At 41.8% G+C, this 14,164-nt stretch overlaps 1 protein-coding gene across 1 annotated transcript; it reads left to right on the forward strand.

Annotated features, from left to right (window-relative positions):
* Positions 1-2,395: 2,395 nt before the first annotated feature.
* Positions 2,396-3,466, forward strand: LOC120701477. Its single transcript, XM_039985505.1, has 2 exons — positions 2,396-2,764; positions 2,847-3,466. The coding sequence occupies exons 1-2, from the start codon at positions 2,415-2,417 to the stop codon at positions 2,983-2,985; spliced, it is 489 nt and encodes a 162-aa protein (XP_039841439.1). The 5' UTR covers positions 2,396-2,414; the 3' UTR covers positions 2,986-3,466.
* Positions 3,467-14,164: the final 10,698 nt, after the last annotated feature.

Below are 14,164 nucleotides of genomic sequence, written 5' to 3' on the forward strand. Positions count from 1 at the left end.
ACTGTCGTACGAGTAGTTACAGTAGAGGTAGGATGTCCCCATGCAGTACTCCCTACTCTAGAATATTCCACACCCGTGAGTAGTCCTGCTGCCCGGGTCTGACTCTGTTGCCCCATTGCCTTTGGATTTCCATTGTTCATGTACTCACAACTGCTCTTACGGTTCTGAATTGTGCTTGCTAAGTATATCTACTCACTCTTGTGTTTATTTAGTTTTTAGGTACCCACTGATCAAGTATACATGGGATGGGAGTAGTCACTTTATTATGAGCATGCACACACTTTTGACATTCATTAAACAAATCTCTAGGTCGAATAAATCATTTGATACTGAGGATTGTCACATGGTCGTTTGGTTGTTGCTTAAGATATATTTTTCTGATTGTGTTGGTTGATGAGAAAGTCTATTTACTATCCTTATTTTTACTTTGCTATTTTTTTATGTCCTATGTGCCGCGGATGCTAAAATTTACAAAGGAGACTCTGCCGAAATTTACTATAATTTTAATAAATTGTTCAATTTATGAATTTAGTAGTAACCTCTAGGTATATCGGTACTTGGGGCGTTACAAAAATTCTAAGTACCATGTATGTGTTGAATCAAAACAAACTTGCAAGCCACACATGGCTGCAGAGGCGAGAAACTTGACACCACTAGAATTAATTTATTTCAATTTGTGCAAAATGAATGGCGTGTTGACAAAAGGTGGTAAAAATTATTTCATGACTCTGATCGATGACTGCACTATAAATCTATTTGTTGAAGTCAAAAGATGAAGCTTTGCACTATTTTAAAGTCTGTAAAACTGAAGTAGAAAACCAACTTGAGAGAAAGATCAAAAGAGTTAGATCGGATCGTGGTGGCAAGTACTTCTCAAATATTTTCTCTCCATTCTTCAATGAACATGATATTATTCATGAGAGGACGCGTCCCTATTCACCTCATTCAAATGGGGTTGCCGAATGATAAAACTGCACTCTAACTGATTTGGTTAATGTCATGTTACATACTACAGGACTTTCCAAGGAATTGTGGGGTGAGGCTATATTTACTGCGTGTCATGTCCTAAACCGTGTTCATACAAAGAATAAAGACACAATCACACAACACCATTCGAGGAATAGGAGAAGAAAAGGCCAACACTTTCATAGTTACGTACATGGGGGTGTTTGGCAATGGTCAGTGTGCCAATAACCAAGAAATGTAAGCTTGGATCTAAAACTGTAGACTATGTCTTTCTAGCTTAAGCTATTTGTCAAAGCCGGGGCCATTGAATACCTGACGTGGCACAAATCAGTACCAGCTATGGGATGTGGCATATCTCATACCCATTCGGCATATAACTAGTTGGATAAACTTAGAACTAGTCGGTATAGAACACAATGAGGAGGAATGCATACATGAACTCCGTGGTTCAAACATCATTGTTTTTTTCAGTGTTGAGTGAGTATGGTTTTCACATTAAGGCCAATTCCAATAGAGGCTGTGACAAAAATGAAACCATAGATGTAACCCTTGCTCTTGCCATCACAACTCGTTGCTCTTGCTCGCCACCCTTCTATCTCCTAAAATCCTTAACCCTACCGCACGACTTAACGAAGCAGACAACGTTTTTAGGTCCAATCTGTTCATCAAGATTATATGAAACAAATAAACGGAATAGGTCTAATAAGCAAAGGATCAAACTCTACTTGATAAATAAATATCCAATTTGAGCTTTTAGCAGGAGAAAAGGACTAGAATGTCGTCATCCTTTCAGAACAAATTCTTATTTTGGTTCTGTCCTACCAATGTAGACCACAATTTTGTTTGAAAATTTGATTCTAGTAGAGCGACGAAGAGCTACTAAGAGCATCTCCAACAGATGAGGGTTGTGGATCAGACATGAACAGTTCCACCCGCAACTATTTAGGTCCGCAACTATTTAGGTGCTACTTTCACTTTTTTGTTTCTCCTTGCACAAATTTTTGTTCAAGTTCAAACTTTGCATGCAATGATTGCGTTCTCTATCAATCTACAATTTTGTTACTGTTTTACATGCACCGGTTTAGATTCTACCATGTTGGAACACGGTAATATCTAAGCCGCTTGTAACACCAAATATGTTCTCACATGAACCCTTGTGTGATGAGTCGATCAAACCGTACAACTAAAACAAAACATGCAAAACAATCCCACTTTCTAACCACACTTATCCCTCATCGAGTAACATGGACTCAACACACACCACATGCAGCTGCTGTGTGCGCCCAGTACTTTCTTGTGGACTCACGCAGTCGGTATTTGCTCGATCAGCAGGTAGAAGGCACACTCGCGTGAGACGCCATGCTTTGTAAACCATATAGGCAGCAGCGGCAGGCTATGTGCTAGATCATTCAATTCACTCACTCTGCGCTCTGCAGTTCGCGGTAGAGATGGCTCGGCTCCACCGCTTGTCTGCCGTCGCCCCGACCATCTCCGTCCTCCTCCTGCTGTCTGCTCTCGCCTCCGCCGTTGCGGCCGCGGCCGCGGACGCTCCGGTGAAGAAGGTTGGGATAAGGTTCGTCCGGCCCGCGAACAAGGAGGAGGCGCAATGGATGGACCGCTACACGGGGTCGGACCAGCAGCTCGGTGACGGCCCGATCAGGATGCGGCGAGCCACCGCAGAGGATGCGAAGTGGCTGGACCGCATGAGCGGCAACGCCGGGAGGGCAGGAGATCAGTCCGGCGGCGGTGGCGGCAGCGGCGGCGGCGACAGCTACATCGAGTTCGACGACGACAATCCGTATGTCTTTTGTGAATCCATCTGTTCTTTTAATTGTTGGTGCTCTCATATACTCCGTATATAACCTGCTTCTGGTTTGCAGCTATATTGAAGCCTTACGTGCCTGGGCCTCCCAACTGGCGAAGCGGATCACTATAGAGGATGCTGAGACGGAGGCACATTGTCAGTTTGTCACTGCAATTTTCCACACAACTCATTCTGTTTTGTTTATTCATTCTTGATGGTTATTTGATTCAGAGTATCTTGCCAGAATCCCTTCCAGGATCTTTAGGAAACGAGGCGCACAACCAGCTGGCAGGATCATTTGTCCACTATGTCGCAGCCCCAGAGAGATGAACATCAGAGGCGCTTTTAGCTGGTCTGCTGGTGTTAAGAAGGTTGTTCACTTTGGGGATCGGCTAGTGGTGAAGTGTATGGGCTGATCTGTGACTTTCGGATCTTCATATCTTAGTCATCAATAAAAATGATCTGCTACAAGAATAACATATTGCTGCCAGAGCGGAATGCAGCATGAACTGGACACCTGGACCCTTAAACTCTGAATATTGTAGTACTACTAATCATCTTGCCATGCACTAATTAAATGAAAATACCATACATATATATGGACGTATGGTTTTGCATATAGATGGTTGAGAATTGTAATAATGGATGGTATGCACAATTATTCATGCAGAGTGGCCCGGACACAGAAATTCATTTATTTATTGAAAAAATGTTACAACAAGGAAGATAGAAGTGTTGGACATAAATGATTTGTGACATTCCGGTTACCAAAAACAAGGAGATTTTGTTGCTCACGTTTTCCATCTCGTCACCAACTCAACCTTTACACCATAATCAGTGCAAATCTAATGTCTCCGAACAAAACTCAGTCCTCCCCAACAGCTCCTGCATATATTGTTTTGTTAGAGCATCTCCAAGAGTTTGTCATATTTTATTTGGCATATCTTGTGTTTTGCCAACTTCTAAAAAGATATGTCAAGTAAAAAATAGCTTATTTCCAACAGTTTGGCATAATTCACTTGCCAAATCCAGATCTAACTTACATCAGGAACCCTGAGAGAGAAACAAAATTATATTTATGCCCTTCCACCTCTTGAAAACTTAAATCAGGAACCCTTCTCTGTTATTTATTTCTTTTTTCACCATCCCACCTGACTAGAAACCACGATGCCAACCGCGCGCCGCGCGCGTATATTTACGCGCTGGAGGCTGGTTTTTCCCAAGTTGCCAAAAATTGCCAAGTCTTTTGCCAAACTGTTGGAGGAGTATTTTTAATATTTTTGCCAAAAATCAAAGATGGCAACTCGATTTGCCAAACTATTGGAGATGCTCTTATAATGCTTCTGGGTGCATTTTATATGGAGAATGCACCCACCCTCTTATAGGGATGGCAACGAGTTGGGTTCGGGTCGGGTGGAGTGTCTAGGCACCCAAAACCAAAACCCGAACTTAAAACCCGAACCCGACCCGAACACCGATTCGGGTCAAAATACATCTCCAGAACTGAAACCCGCGGATACCCGAAACCCGCTTTTGTATGGCAATATAATAAGAGCAGTAAGTAATTTTTATAAACGTATACATGATATATATAACATTTACATGTATAAACAAGATGCAATAAATAGTAAATAATTTCCTTAGTCAACATAGAATAAATTTAATAGTCTAAGTAAACAAAGTTATTACTAAGTATACTATAAAACATGAGGTTTTACTCCAAACGGTTATCCATTGGGTATCCACGGGTGAAAAACTGAACCTGAAACCGAACCCGATAAGTTTCGGGGGCCGAACCCGAAAACCGTGGGTGGGAAATCATACCCGAACCCGAACCCGCAAAACCCGACACCTGCGGATATCCGACCCAAAACCGAACCATTGCCATCCATACCCTCTTAGTTGCAATTGTGAGTAGGGGTGGTAAAGGGCCCAACATTTTGAACTAGAAAATCTAAGGATCGGGCCCTAAAAGGGCCGGGCTCTAAACATATGTATTTTTGAACTAAAAATTTTAAGGGCTTTATTGGGCTGTGAAGAGGTCATTAGGGCCATGGCCCATTACCACCCCTATTTGTGACAGTTCCAGTTGCAACTGTCCAGTTTCAACTGGGTAAGTTTGAGTTGCAACTAGTTTGTGTTCTTTTTACAACTGGTTCGCGTTCAGTTACAACCAGGTCGGTCTGAGTTGCAACTAGTTCACGTCTAGTTGCAATCGTTGTAGTCTCTGGGTTGCAACTGCTGGGTGGGTACATTTTATACAGAGAATGCACCTTATATATATAGGGTTATGGCCTCATTAATTATTCGCAGCTAATTTCAGCTAGCTAGGATCAGCTGGGTGGATTCAAATAATAATCCAATAGCTCACTGCTAGAAAAGGGGGCATTGTCCCTGCATACTAATGGCGCCATTTTGTACCGGTCAAAAAATCAGAGCCTATTAGTAACGGCTTGTGGCTCCAGCCGGTACTAAAGAGCCGGCACGGACACCGGTGCGCAACGGCTAGGAGCCATTTAGTACCGGCTGGAGCCACGAGCCAGTACTAAATGGCTCCGAGAAAATTTAGTATCGGCTAGTGGCTCCAGCTGGTACTAAATGAGAGATTTAGCATCTGCTGGTGTCTCCAGCCGGTACTAACTTGCCCACTATAAATCAGCTCGCCTTCTTCCTCCCCGAACCCGGGCCAACCATTTTTTTCACCAAGCTCGGGGTGCTTCCATGGCGTGAGAGAGGAGGTGCTGCCCATTTTTTCAATTTTTGTGGGGATTTCACTCATCCAAGTGTGTCAAAGGTTTGCAACTTCATCCTCTCTTGTTTGATGGTCTTTATTCCTTGTTTAATGCTCCATATTTAGAGAAATTTAGAATTTTTAGAAAGAGTGAGTATGAGCTTGATTTTTTTGATTTATGCATTGTTTTGAGATGTATAGAACTGATAAATTGAACATAGAGAAGATTTATTAGATAGTTTGAATATGTCTAATTTCTAATTATTTTTTTTAATTATTTTCAAATGTCATGGTTAGTTTGTTAGTTTGTTTCCTTTTAGGTAGATAATTTTTTTGTAAATTAGTTTTATTCAGTACTTTTACATGTATAATGATGATATTAGTATTATTTGTTAATTAATTTAGTTTAGTATTTGAACTGACATTAGAAACAAATGTTTATTACTTAATGCGACTTTTACGTGGATTATTTTGACATTCTAATGATGTATTTATTCGGGCTCATATTGGAAACCATCGAGAAGTTTAAAAAATCTTTGTTTTCATTATGGTTTTCAATTTATGTTTTCATTTTAATTCTAATAATTTGTTCATTTTTTACATTTATTTGATTAGTGTACTGAAATTAGTTTTGTTTCTTAATGAGACATATAATTGGCCTGTTATTAATATTACTTCTTAGAAATGACTTTGCAACATGATGCCTCTGAGTGTCGAGCTACGGCTCGGGCGGCGGTACGCAATCAATTGAAGCGCACCGGTCATTCGCTTGAGTTCCATCCTACAGAGCGTGTTGGTCTTGTTAGCGGTCGTATTCGTCGTTTGATTAAGAAAGCTTTTCATATATTCTCCCTTGGCAAAGAAAGCCATAAATTTTATCGTGAATTTAACGTCGAGTTGCATGGTACTGATGATGATTGTGAGTTGATGGCTCGATATAATGCAAGACGTGAAGAGTCGGGGCTGGCGGAATATGACCGTTCAGTGTCAAGACTTCGCGAGGCAGTTCACGAGGCATCGGTCAAAAGATCTCATGATGAGTAGTTTGTATTAGGTAGCTAGCATGTAGTGTAATCTATATTTATTAATTTGGACTTTTATTTATCATGTTGTTTAATTTAAGCATGTTATGTAATTGTATTTCACAGAAATGGCAATTGTATTTCATTATGTTATGTGCTAAATGATATGAATACAAGTAAAATAATGTTGTTACTTAATACAAAATTGTAGATCGATGGACCGACAATGGATGTACGGTGACCGGTGCACCATGGCGTGGATTAATGATCTAAAGTCTTTTCTCGATGCGGCAGAGGCCCACAAGTCATCAAAAGGTTTCATGTGTTGTCCATGCCGCCTTTGCCAAAATAAAAAGGAATACTCTAAGAGAAGTACTCTACACGCCCACATTTATGAAAAGAGTTTCATGAATAACTATACTCTTTGGACCAAGCACAGTGAACCTGGAGTTGTGATGCAAAACGGTGAAGGAGATGATGATGATAATATCGCACACTGGGCTCACTTATATGAAGCGGGAGCCTTTGAAGATGAACCCATGGATGATGCTGAAGAAATGGACGAGGCTGGAAAAAATGCAGCAGAAGACCAACCACCTGATGAATTAGGCCAGGTTCTAGTGGATTCACAAAGAGACAGTGAAACTTTGAAGGAGTCAAAGAAGTTTGAGAAGATGTTGGAGGATCACAAAAAATTGTTATATCCAAATTGCAAGCATGGATTGAAAAAGTTAGGTACGACACTTGAAATGCTGCAGTGGAAGGCAGCTAATGGTGTCACCGATAAGGGATTTGAGGAGCTATTAGGAATCATAAAGAACATGCTTCCAGAGGGGAATGAACTACCCTCTACAACATATGAAGCAAAGAAGGTTGTTTGCCCTCTTGGATTAGAGGTTCAGAAAATTCACGCGTGTCCTAACGACTGTATTCTCTATCATGATGAATATGAGAAACTGGATGCTTATCTTGTCTGTGATGCGAAACAGTACAAGATCAAGCAAAATGATCCTGGTGATATCGACGGGGAGCCTGTTAAGAAAAAAGTTCCCGCAAAGGTGATGTGGTATTTCCCAATAATACCACGTTTGAAACGCCTTTTCAGAAACAAGGACCATGCTAAGTTGATGCGGTGGCACAAAGAAGAGCATAAGCAAGATCAGATGCTGAGACACCCCGCTGATGAGTCCCAGTGGAGAAATGTGGATAGAGAATTTCCAGATTTTGATATGGACCCAAGGAACATAAGGTTTGGTTTAAGTACGGATGGAATGAATCCTTTCGGCAAGTAGGGCAGCAGTTATAGTACATGGCATGTGACCCTATGTATATTTAACCTTCCTTCTTGGCTATGCATGAAACGGAAGTACATGATGATGCCGGTGCTTATTCAAGGCCTGAAACAACCTGGCAATGACATTGACGAGTACCTAAGACCATTGGTTGATGAACTTTTACTGTTGTGGAAGAATGAAGGTGTACGTGTGTGTGATGAGTACAAACAGGAGAATTTTGACCTCCGAGCATTGCTTTTTGTAACCATCAATGATTGGCCTGCACTTAGTAATCTCTCCGGTCAGTCGAATGAGGGGTACCAAGCGTGCACCCATTGCCTTGATGAAACTGATAGCTTTTATTTGAAAAATTGTTGGAAGGTCGTATATATGGGTCATCGTCGATTCCTGCCCCTAAACCACCCCTTGAGAAAGAAAGGGAAGCATTTCAAAGGGGAACCAGAAACTCATGCTAAGCCTATGTTTCGTGATGGAAAACGTGTTTTCTCGATGATAAAGGATGTTCGTGTAGTGTTTGGAAAGGGCGGTGGCAGCCAACAAATTCCGAATGATGAAAGCGGACGTGCTCCAATGTGGAAGAAGTCAATATTGTGGGAGCTACCTTTCTGGGAAGTCCTGGAGGTACGCAATGCAATTGATGTGATGCACTTGACAAAGAATCTTTGAGTGAACCTGTTAGGTTTCTTGGGTACATATGGGCAGGCAAAAGATACCTTAGAAGCAAGACGTGATCTAAAAGAAATGAAACAACGAGAAGACTTGCGTCCTGAAAAGAAAGAGAGAAAGGACAACACTACTTGCGCCCTGCTAGTTACACTCTCAGCAAAGAGGAGAAGGAAAGTTTGTTTGATTGCTTGAACAGTATGAAGGTACCGTATGGGTACTCCTCGAATATGCAAGGAAGAATAAATATGAAAGAGAAAAAATTCACAAACTTAAAGTCTCATGGCTGCCATGTCCTAATGACACAATTGCTTCTAGTTGCGCTAAGGGGTATTCTACCAGAGAATGTCAGATTGATGATTGTTAAGCTATGTGCCTTCCTCAATGAAATTTCGCAAAAGGCTATCGATCCAAATAAGCTGACAAAGCTACAAAATGACGTGGTCCAATGTCTTGTTTGCTTTGAGATGGTGTTTCCACCTTCTTTCTTTAATATTATGACACATCTCTTGGTTCATATTGTGAAAGAGATAAACATTCTAGGCCTTGTATTTCTGCACAATATGTTCCCTTTCGAGAGGTACATGGCAGTCCTAAAGAAATACATCCACAACCGGTCTCGTCTAGAGGGCTGTATCGCTAAGGGCTATGGAACAGAGGAGGTCATTGAGTTTTGTGTTGACTTTATTGATGATCTAAGTCTAATTGGGGTTCCCATGTCACGTCATGAGGGGAGATTGAAGGGAAAGGGCACACTAGGGAAGAAATCTAATATGCAAATCCCCGAAAGTGAAATCCGCAAAGCAAACTTCACTGTTTTACAGAATTCAACTCTCGTGGCTCCATATATGGATGAGCACATGAATATTGTACGTTCCGAAAACCCACAGAAGTCTGATGCCTGGATTACACGTCATCACATAGATAGCTTTGCTGTTTGGCTCAGACGAAAACTCATGGGTGACAAAATGATTGATGAACAACTTCAATGGCTGTCTAGGGGACCATCGATCACAGTAATGCAATACCAAGGGTACGAGATAAATGGTTATACATTTTACACAAGAGCCCGAGACGAAAAGAGCACAAATCAAAATAGCAGTGTGCGTATTGGTGCAATAGGAATTGATGGGAATAAAGACAGCTACTTTGGTGTCATTGAGGAGATATGGGAGCTTGACTATGGGCATTTGAAGATTCCTTTGTTTCGGTGCCAATGGGTGAACCGAGCAGGAGGCAGCGTAACAACAGACTAGTACGGGATGACGATAGTGGACTTCAAAAAATTGGATATAAAGACGAATCATTCGTCCTCGCCAAGGATGTCACGCAGGTGTTCTATGTGAAGGACATGTCTAGCAAACCTAAAAAATATCAAGGCAAATCCGACGACGAGCCAAAACGCCACATAGTTCTTCCAGAAAAAAGAAAAATTATTAGAGTTGAAGACATTTCGGATAAGTCAGAAGACTTTGATCAGTTTGATGACCGTCCTCCATTCTCTGTCGATGTTGACACCAGCATTCTGTTATCCAAAGAGGACACTCCTTACTTACATCGCGATAGCGATCAAGGCACTTTTGGAAAAAGAAAGGTTATTAATGTTCCATTAAATAATGATGTGTAATTATTATATTGTACTTTGATGTCCATGTGATCAAATGATTTATGTAATATATTTGCAAGGGCAAACTCACAAATGTTAGTATTTTTAATGAATTCATTTAATTTCTTTGAAATCGAGCAAGGTAAATGTATATTCCAATTAACAAAATGATATAAACTACAAAAATTTCAATTTGCATGTGCAAGAAAACATTTCTTACTATTTTAAATGAAATTATTTAGTTTCTTCGAAAAAACAAACTTATTTTGACTCAATATTACAAGTTCAGAGCGTAAACTTATATTCAACTTGATGCAGTGATGTAACTACAAAACTATTAACCTTTTTAATGGTGAAAACAATAAATATATCGAAGTGGCTACAAAAAAATAATTTTACATGGGCAATATAATGTATATAGCTATTTTTAGTAATTTATTTAAGTTACTAAACATTAATAACATATAAGACATGAAAAATAAAATATAAAAATTTGGTTGTTTAGTACCAGTCCAAGTATATGCCCGGTACTAAACAGCCTCGATGAAAATTTCCCGCCAGTTGAGGCTGTTTAGTTCCGGGCAGAGCCACCGCCCGGTACTAAACGTGCCAGTTTAGTACCGGGCAATGGCTGCGAACGGTACTAAATGTCGCAGACGCCAGTTCAGTACCGGGTGCAGCCACCGCCCGGTACTAAACTGGTGAATCTATATAACCCCAGCACTTAGCTCTAATCTCAATCGATCCCCCCAGCCCTTTACTCTCATCGTCGTCGCCGTCCTCACGCTCCGCCGCCTCCACGCCGTCGCCTCACCGTCCCTACTGGCCCCCTCGTTGTCGCCTCGCCGTCGCCTCCTCGTCCTGTGGCATTCTCCCCGCCTGCGCCCGGCCCCGCCGCCACCGCGACTCGCCACCGCCGACGCCGCCTCTGCGCGCTCGTCTCGCCTCCGCATCGACCCCGCACACCGGCCTCCGTGTGCCACCGCCGCCGCCGATTGAAGCCCCGGCCGGCCCCCTCGCCCTCATCGCCGCCGCCTCCGTCCGCGCCGCAGCCCCGGGCCAGCCGGCTCTCCTCCGCGCCGCCGCAAGCCCTGCTCTGCCGCCCCGGGCCACCGCCGCCCCACCGGTACGCCGCGCCGGCCGCGCCCGGCCGCCTCCCCCACCCCGGCTGCTGGCGGCCACCCCGCATGGCCGGCCGCGCGCGTCAGTTTATTTTTTTGTTTTTTAATTCTTTTTTATATTATTAGAAAAGTGGTAGAATAAAATCGAAAAATGGTAGAATAATTTAGAAAAATAGTAAAAAATGGTAGAAATTAGAATATTTTGTAAGAAATACTATAAATTGGTTGATACTAGTTTAAATTGGTTATCTATTTAAAATAAATTAGAACATTGTAGAAATGGTACATAAATTAGAAAAATGGTAGAATAAAATAGAAAAATGGTAGAATAAATTAGCAAAATGGAAGAATAATTTAGAAAAATAGTAAAAAATGGTAGAAATGGTAGAAATTAGAACATTTTGTAAGAAATACTATAAATTGGATAATACTTGTTTAAATTGGTTATCTATTTAAAATAAATTAGAAAATTTTAGAAATGGTACATAAATTTGAAAATGGTAGAATAAAATAGAAAAATGGTAGAACAAATTAGCAAAATGGTAGAATAATTTAGAAAAATAGTAAAAATGGTAGAAATGGTAGAAATTAGAACATTTTGTAAGAAATACTATAAATTGGTTAATACTTGTTTAAATTGTTTAATACTATTTGAAAATTGGTGAATATTTTTCTATGAATATTTTTGTAGAAAATTCATGAAATGTTAGAATATTTTTTTCTTGAAATTGTAGAGAATTGTGAGGCACATTGTATAGAATTTCATGGCGCATTGGATATTGTAAACTTCATGTATATGTATCTTGATATTTATTGTAATAAATGTTGTATTATCTGAATATATATGATGAAAAATATGTGTTGTAGAACTTTATTTATTTAACTTGTAATTTGTTATATACGATGTTAACTTGTATAAAATTACATACCGAACAAATGTTATTTCACGTAGACATCAAAATGGAACCTTTTCGGCATGGGGATGATGACGCATTCCTTGAAGACAAAATTTGTCAAAGCGGAGAAGATGCCAAGTATGATGACAGCCAATATTTGAACGAAACTGGTGAAGGCGATGCTGACCAGTCAGAGCAAATGACTGCGCAAGACGATACAGCAAAAGTTAGTATTGAAATTTGTACATACATATATATGTTCAACTTCATGATGAATTCTGTTCCTACAAATGTTGAACATGTATGAAATGTCTATTTCTCCAGGCATCCGGATCGAGAAAGCCAAAATGGAAACGAGGCTCAAAGAAAAGGATGGAGGGGCATACCACCATCACCTCATTGTACCCGGATGGTGAACCAAAATCTCCCAAGGATGCTAAGACAACAGTCATCAATCAATGCGGATATTATGTGCGTGAGAATATCCCCCATCAGCTTCAAGCTATGGAAGAAAAGCAAAACCACCAACAATGACAATGACATCGTCCCAAACACAGAAAAGGAAATGTTATGGGTAGATGGAAATGACACTTCAGTGTTCCGGAGGAGCACGAACAACTATTTAAGGATTGGGTCATGAAGAAGATGGCTATTGCATTTCAGTCATTCAAGAAAAACTTGAACAAAGGCTATGTTAAAAAGGGCCTCACCCCAGACTTTGAGAAGGACTTCAAGAATCAACGTCATTACTGGGATGCATTTGTGCAATACAAATCGTCTGTGGACAGCAAACAGCGAATAGCACAAGCCAAAGAGAATGCAAGCAAGAAAAAACACTTCCATCATCTTGGCCAGGGAGGTTACAAGGCGGCTATTCCGAAGTGGCAGAAGATGGAAGAGGACCTCATTGTAAGAGGAATCGTACCGGCAGCCTTCAACTGGCCGCTGCGAGCAAAGTATTACTTTTATGCTCATGGAGGCACATTGAACATGGAAGATGACTCGTTTGTCACTAGCGACGCCATAAGAGAAGCGGCCTACAAGCTCGATGACACACTCAAGGCCGTGTCAGAAGGCAGCTTCAAACCTGATAGAGAGAAAGACGAGCTGACGTACGCTCTCGGGACACCCAAACACACGGGACGTGTCCGAGGCATGGGCGTAGTTCCATGGAAGCATGGCTTTAGTGCCGACATAGATACGTATCGAAGTCGATAGAGAAGAAAAGCTGAAGTAGCAGAGAAGATGCGTGCCCTAGAATAACGGGTTGCTTCAATCGAAGGTGCAATTGCAGCTAGCCAGCAACAACAACCAGAAGCCAGCTCAATGGCTCAGCTGGAGACTAACCCCGTCGGCTTGCAGCGTTGTAGCAGCATCGCTTCAATGGAACACCCAGCCACAGATTGAGAGGAAACGGTTGCGGAACATTACCCCATGGATGACATCGCCGTGAGGACCCCCTATGAGCTTCTATATCATCTCAGGAAAAAAAACTGAAAGTAGTCGCCCACGAGGTTGCTGAAGTCCCTGTTCAAGGCGGGACAATCCATGACATGGCGAACCTAGAAGGATATGCTAGAGTCATGGTTGATCATGTCGAGAAAGGATGGGAAGACCTCGACCTCAAGATCCCTGGAGGCGATGGAGAAGAGGAGCTAGGACAAGCCATCCACACTTGGATCAGTTGGAAGAAACAGTACATCAGAATTGCAGGAAGGGATCCTAGCCCGTCTCCGAGGTCACTAGCTGCTCAAGGGTACCCCAGTGTGGATCCACCGTCACCGAGCGCAGCTTAGGACCCCAGCATTAGTCATCGCCGTCACCAGCCGCTTCCGAGGACACCAGTGTTGGTCCGCCTCTGCCACCTTCTCCCCCCTCAAAGAAGAAGTAATCTGCTTGGGTGCAGCCACCGCCACCTCCAAGGCCGAAGAAGACCCAACAACACAAGAAGAAAGAGAAGCAGAAGCCAGAGAAGTCAGATTACGAAATGACTGATGAGGAATTGACTGCTTGGGTGCAAGAAGACGTGCGCAAGCAGTTGAAGCCAAAGAAGCCTCCGC

Source organism: Panicum virgatum, chromosome 3K (assembly GCF_016808335.1).
Source record: "Panicum virgatum strain AP13 chromosome 3K, P.virgatum_v5, whole genome shotgun sequence".
Taxonomy (NCBI): domain Eukaryota; kingdom Viridiplantae; phylum Streptophyta; class Magnoliopsida; order Poales; family Poaceae; genus Panicum; species Panicum virgatum.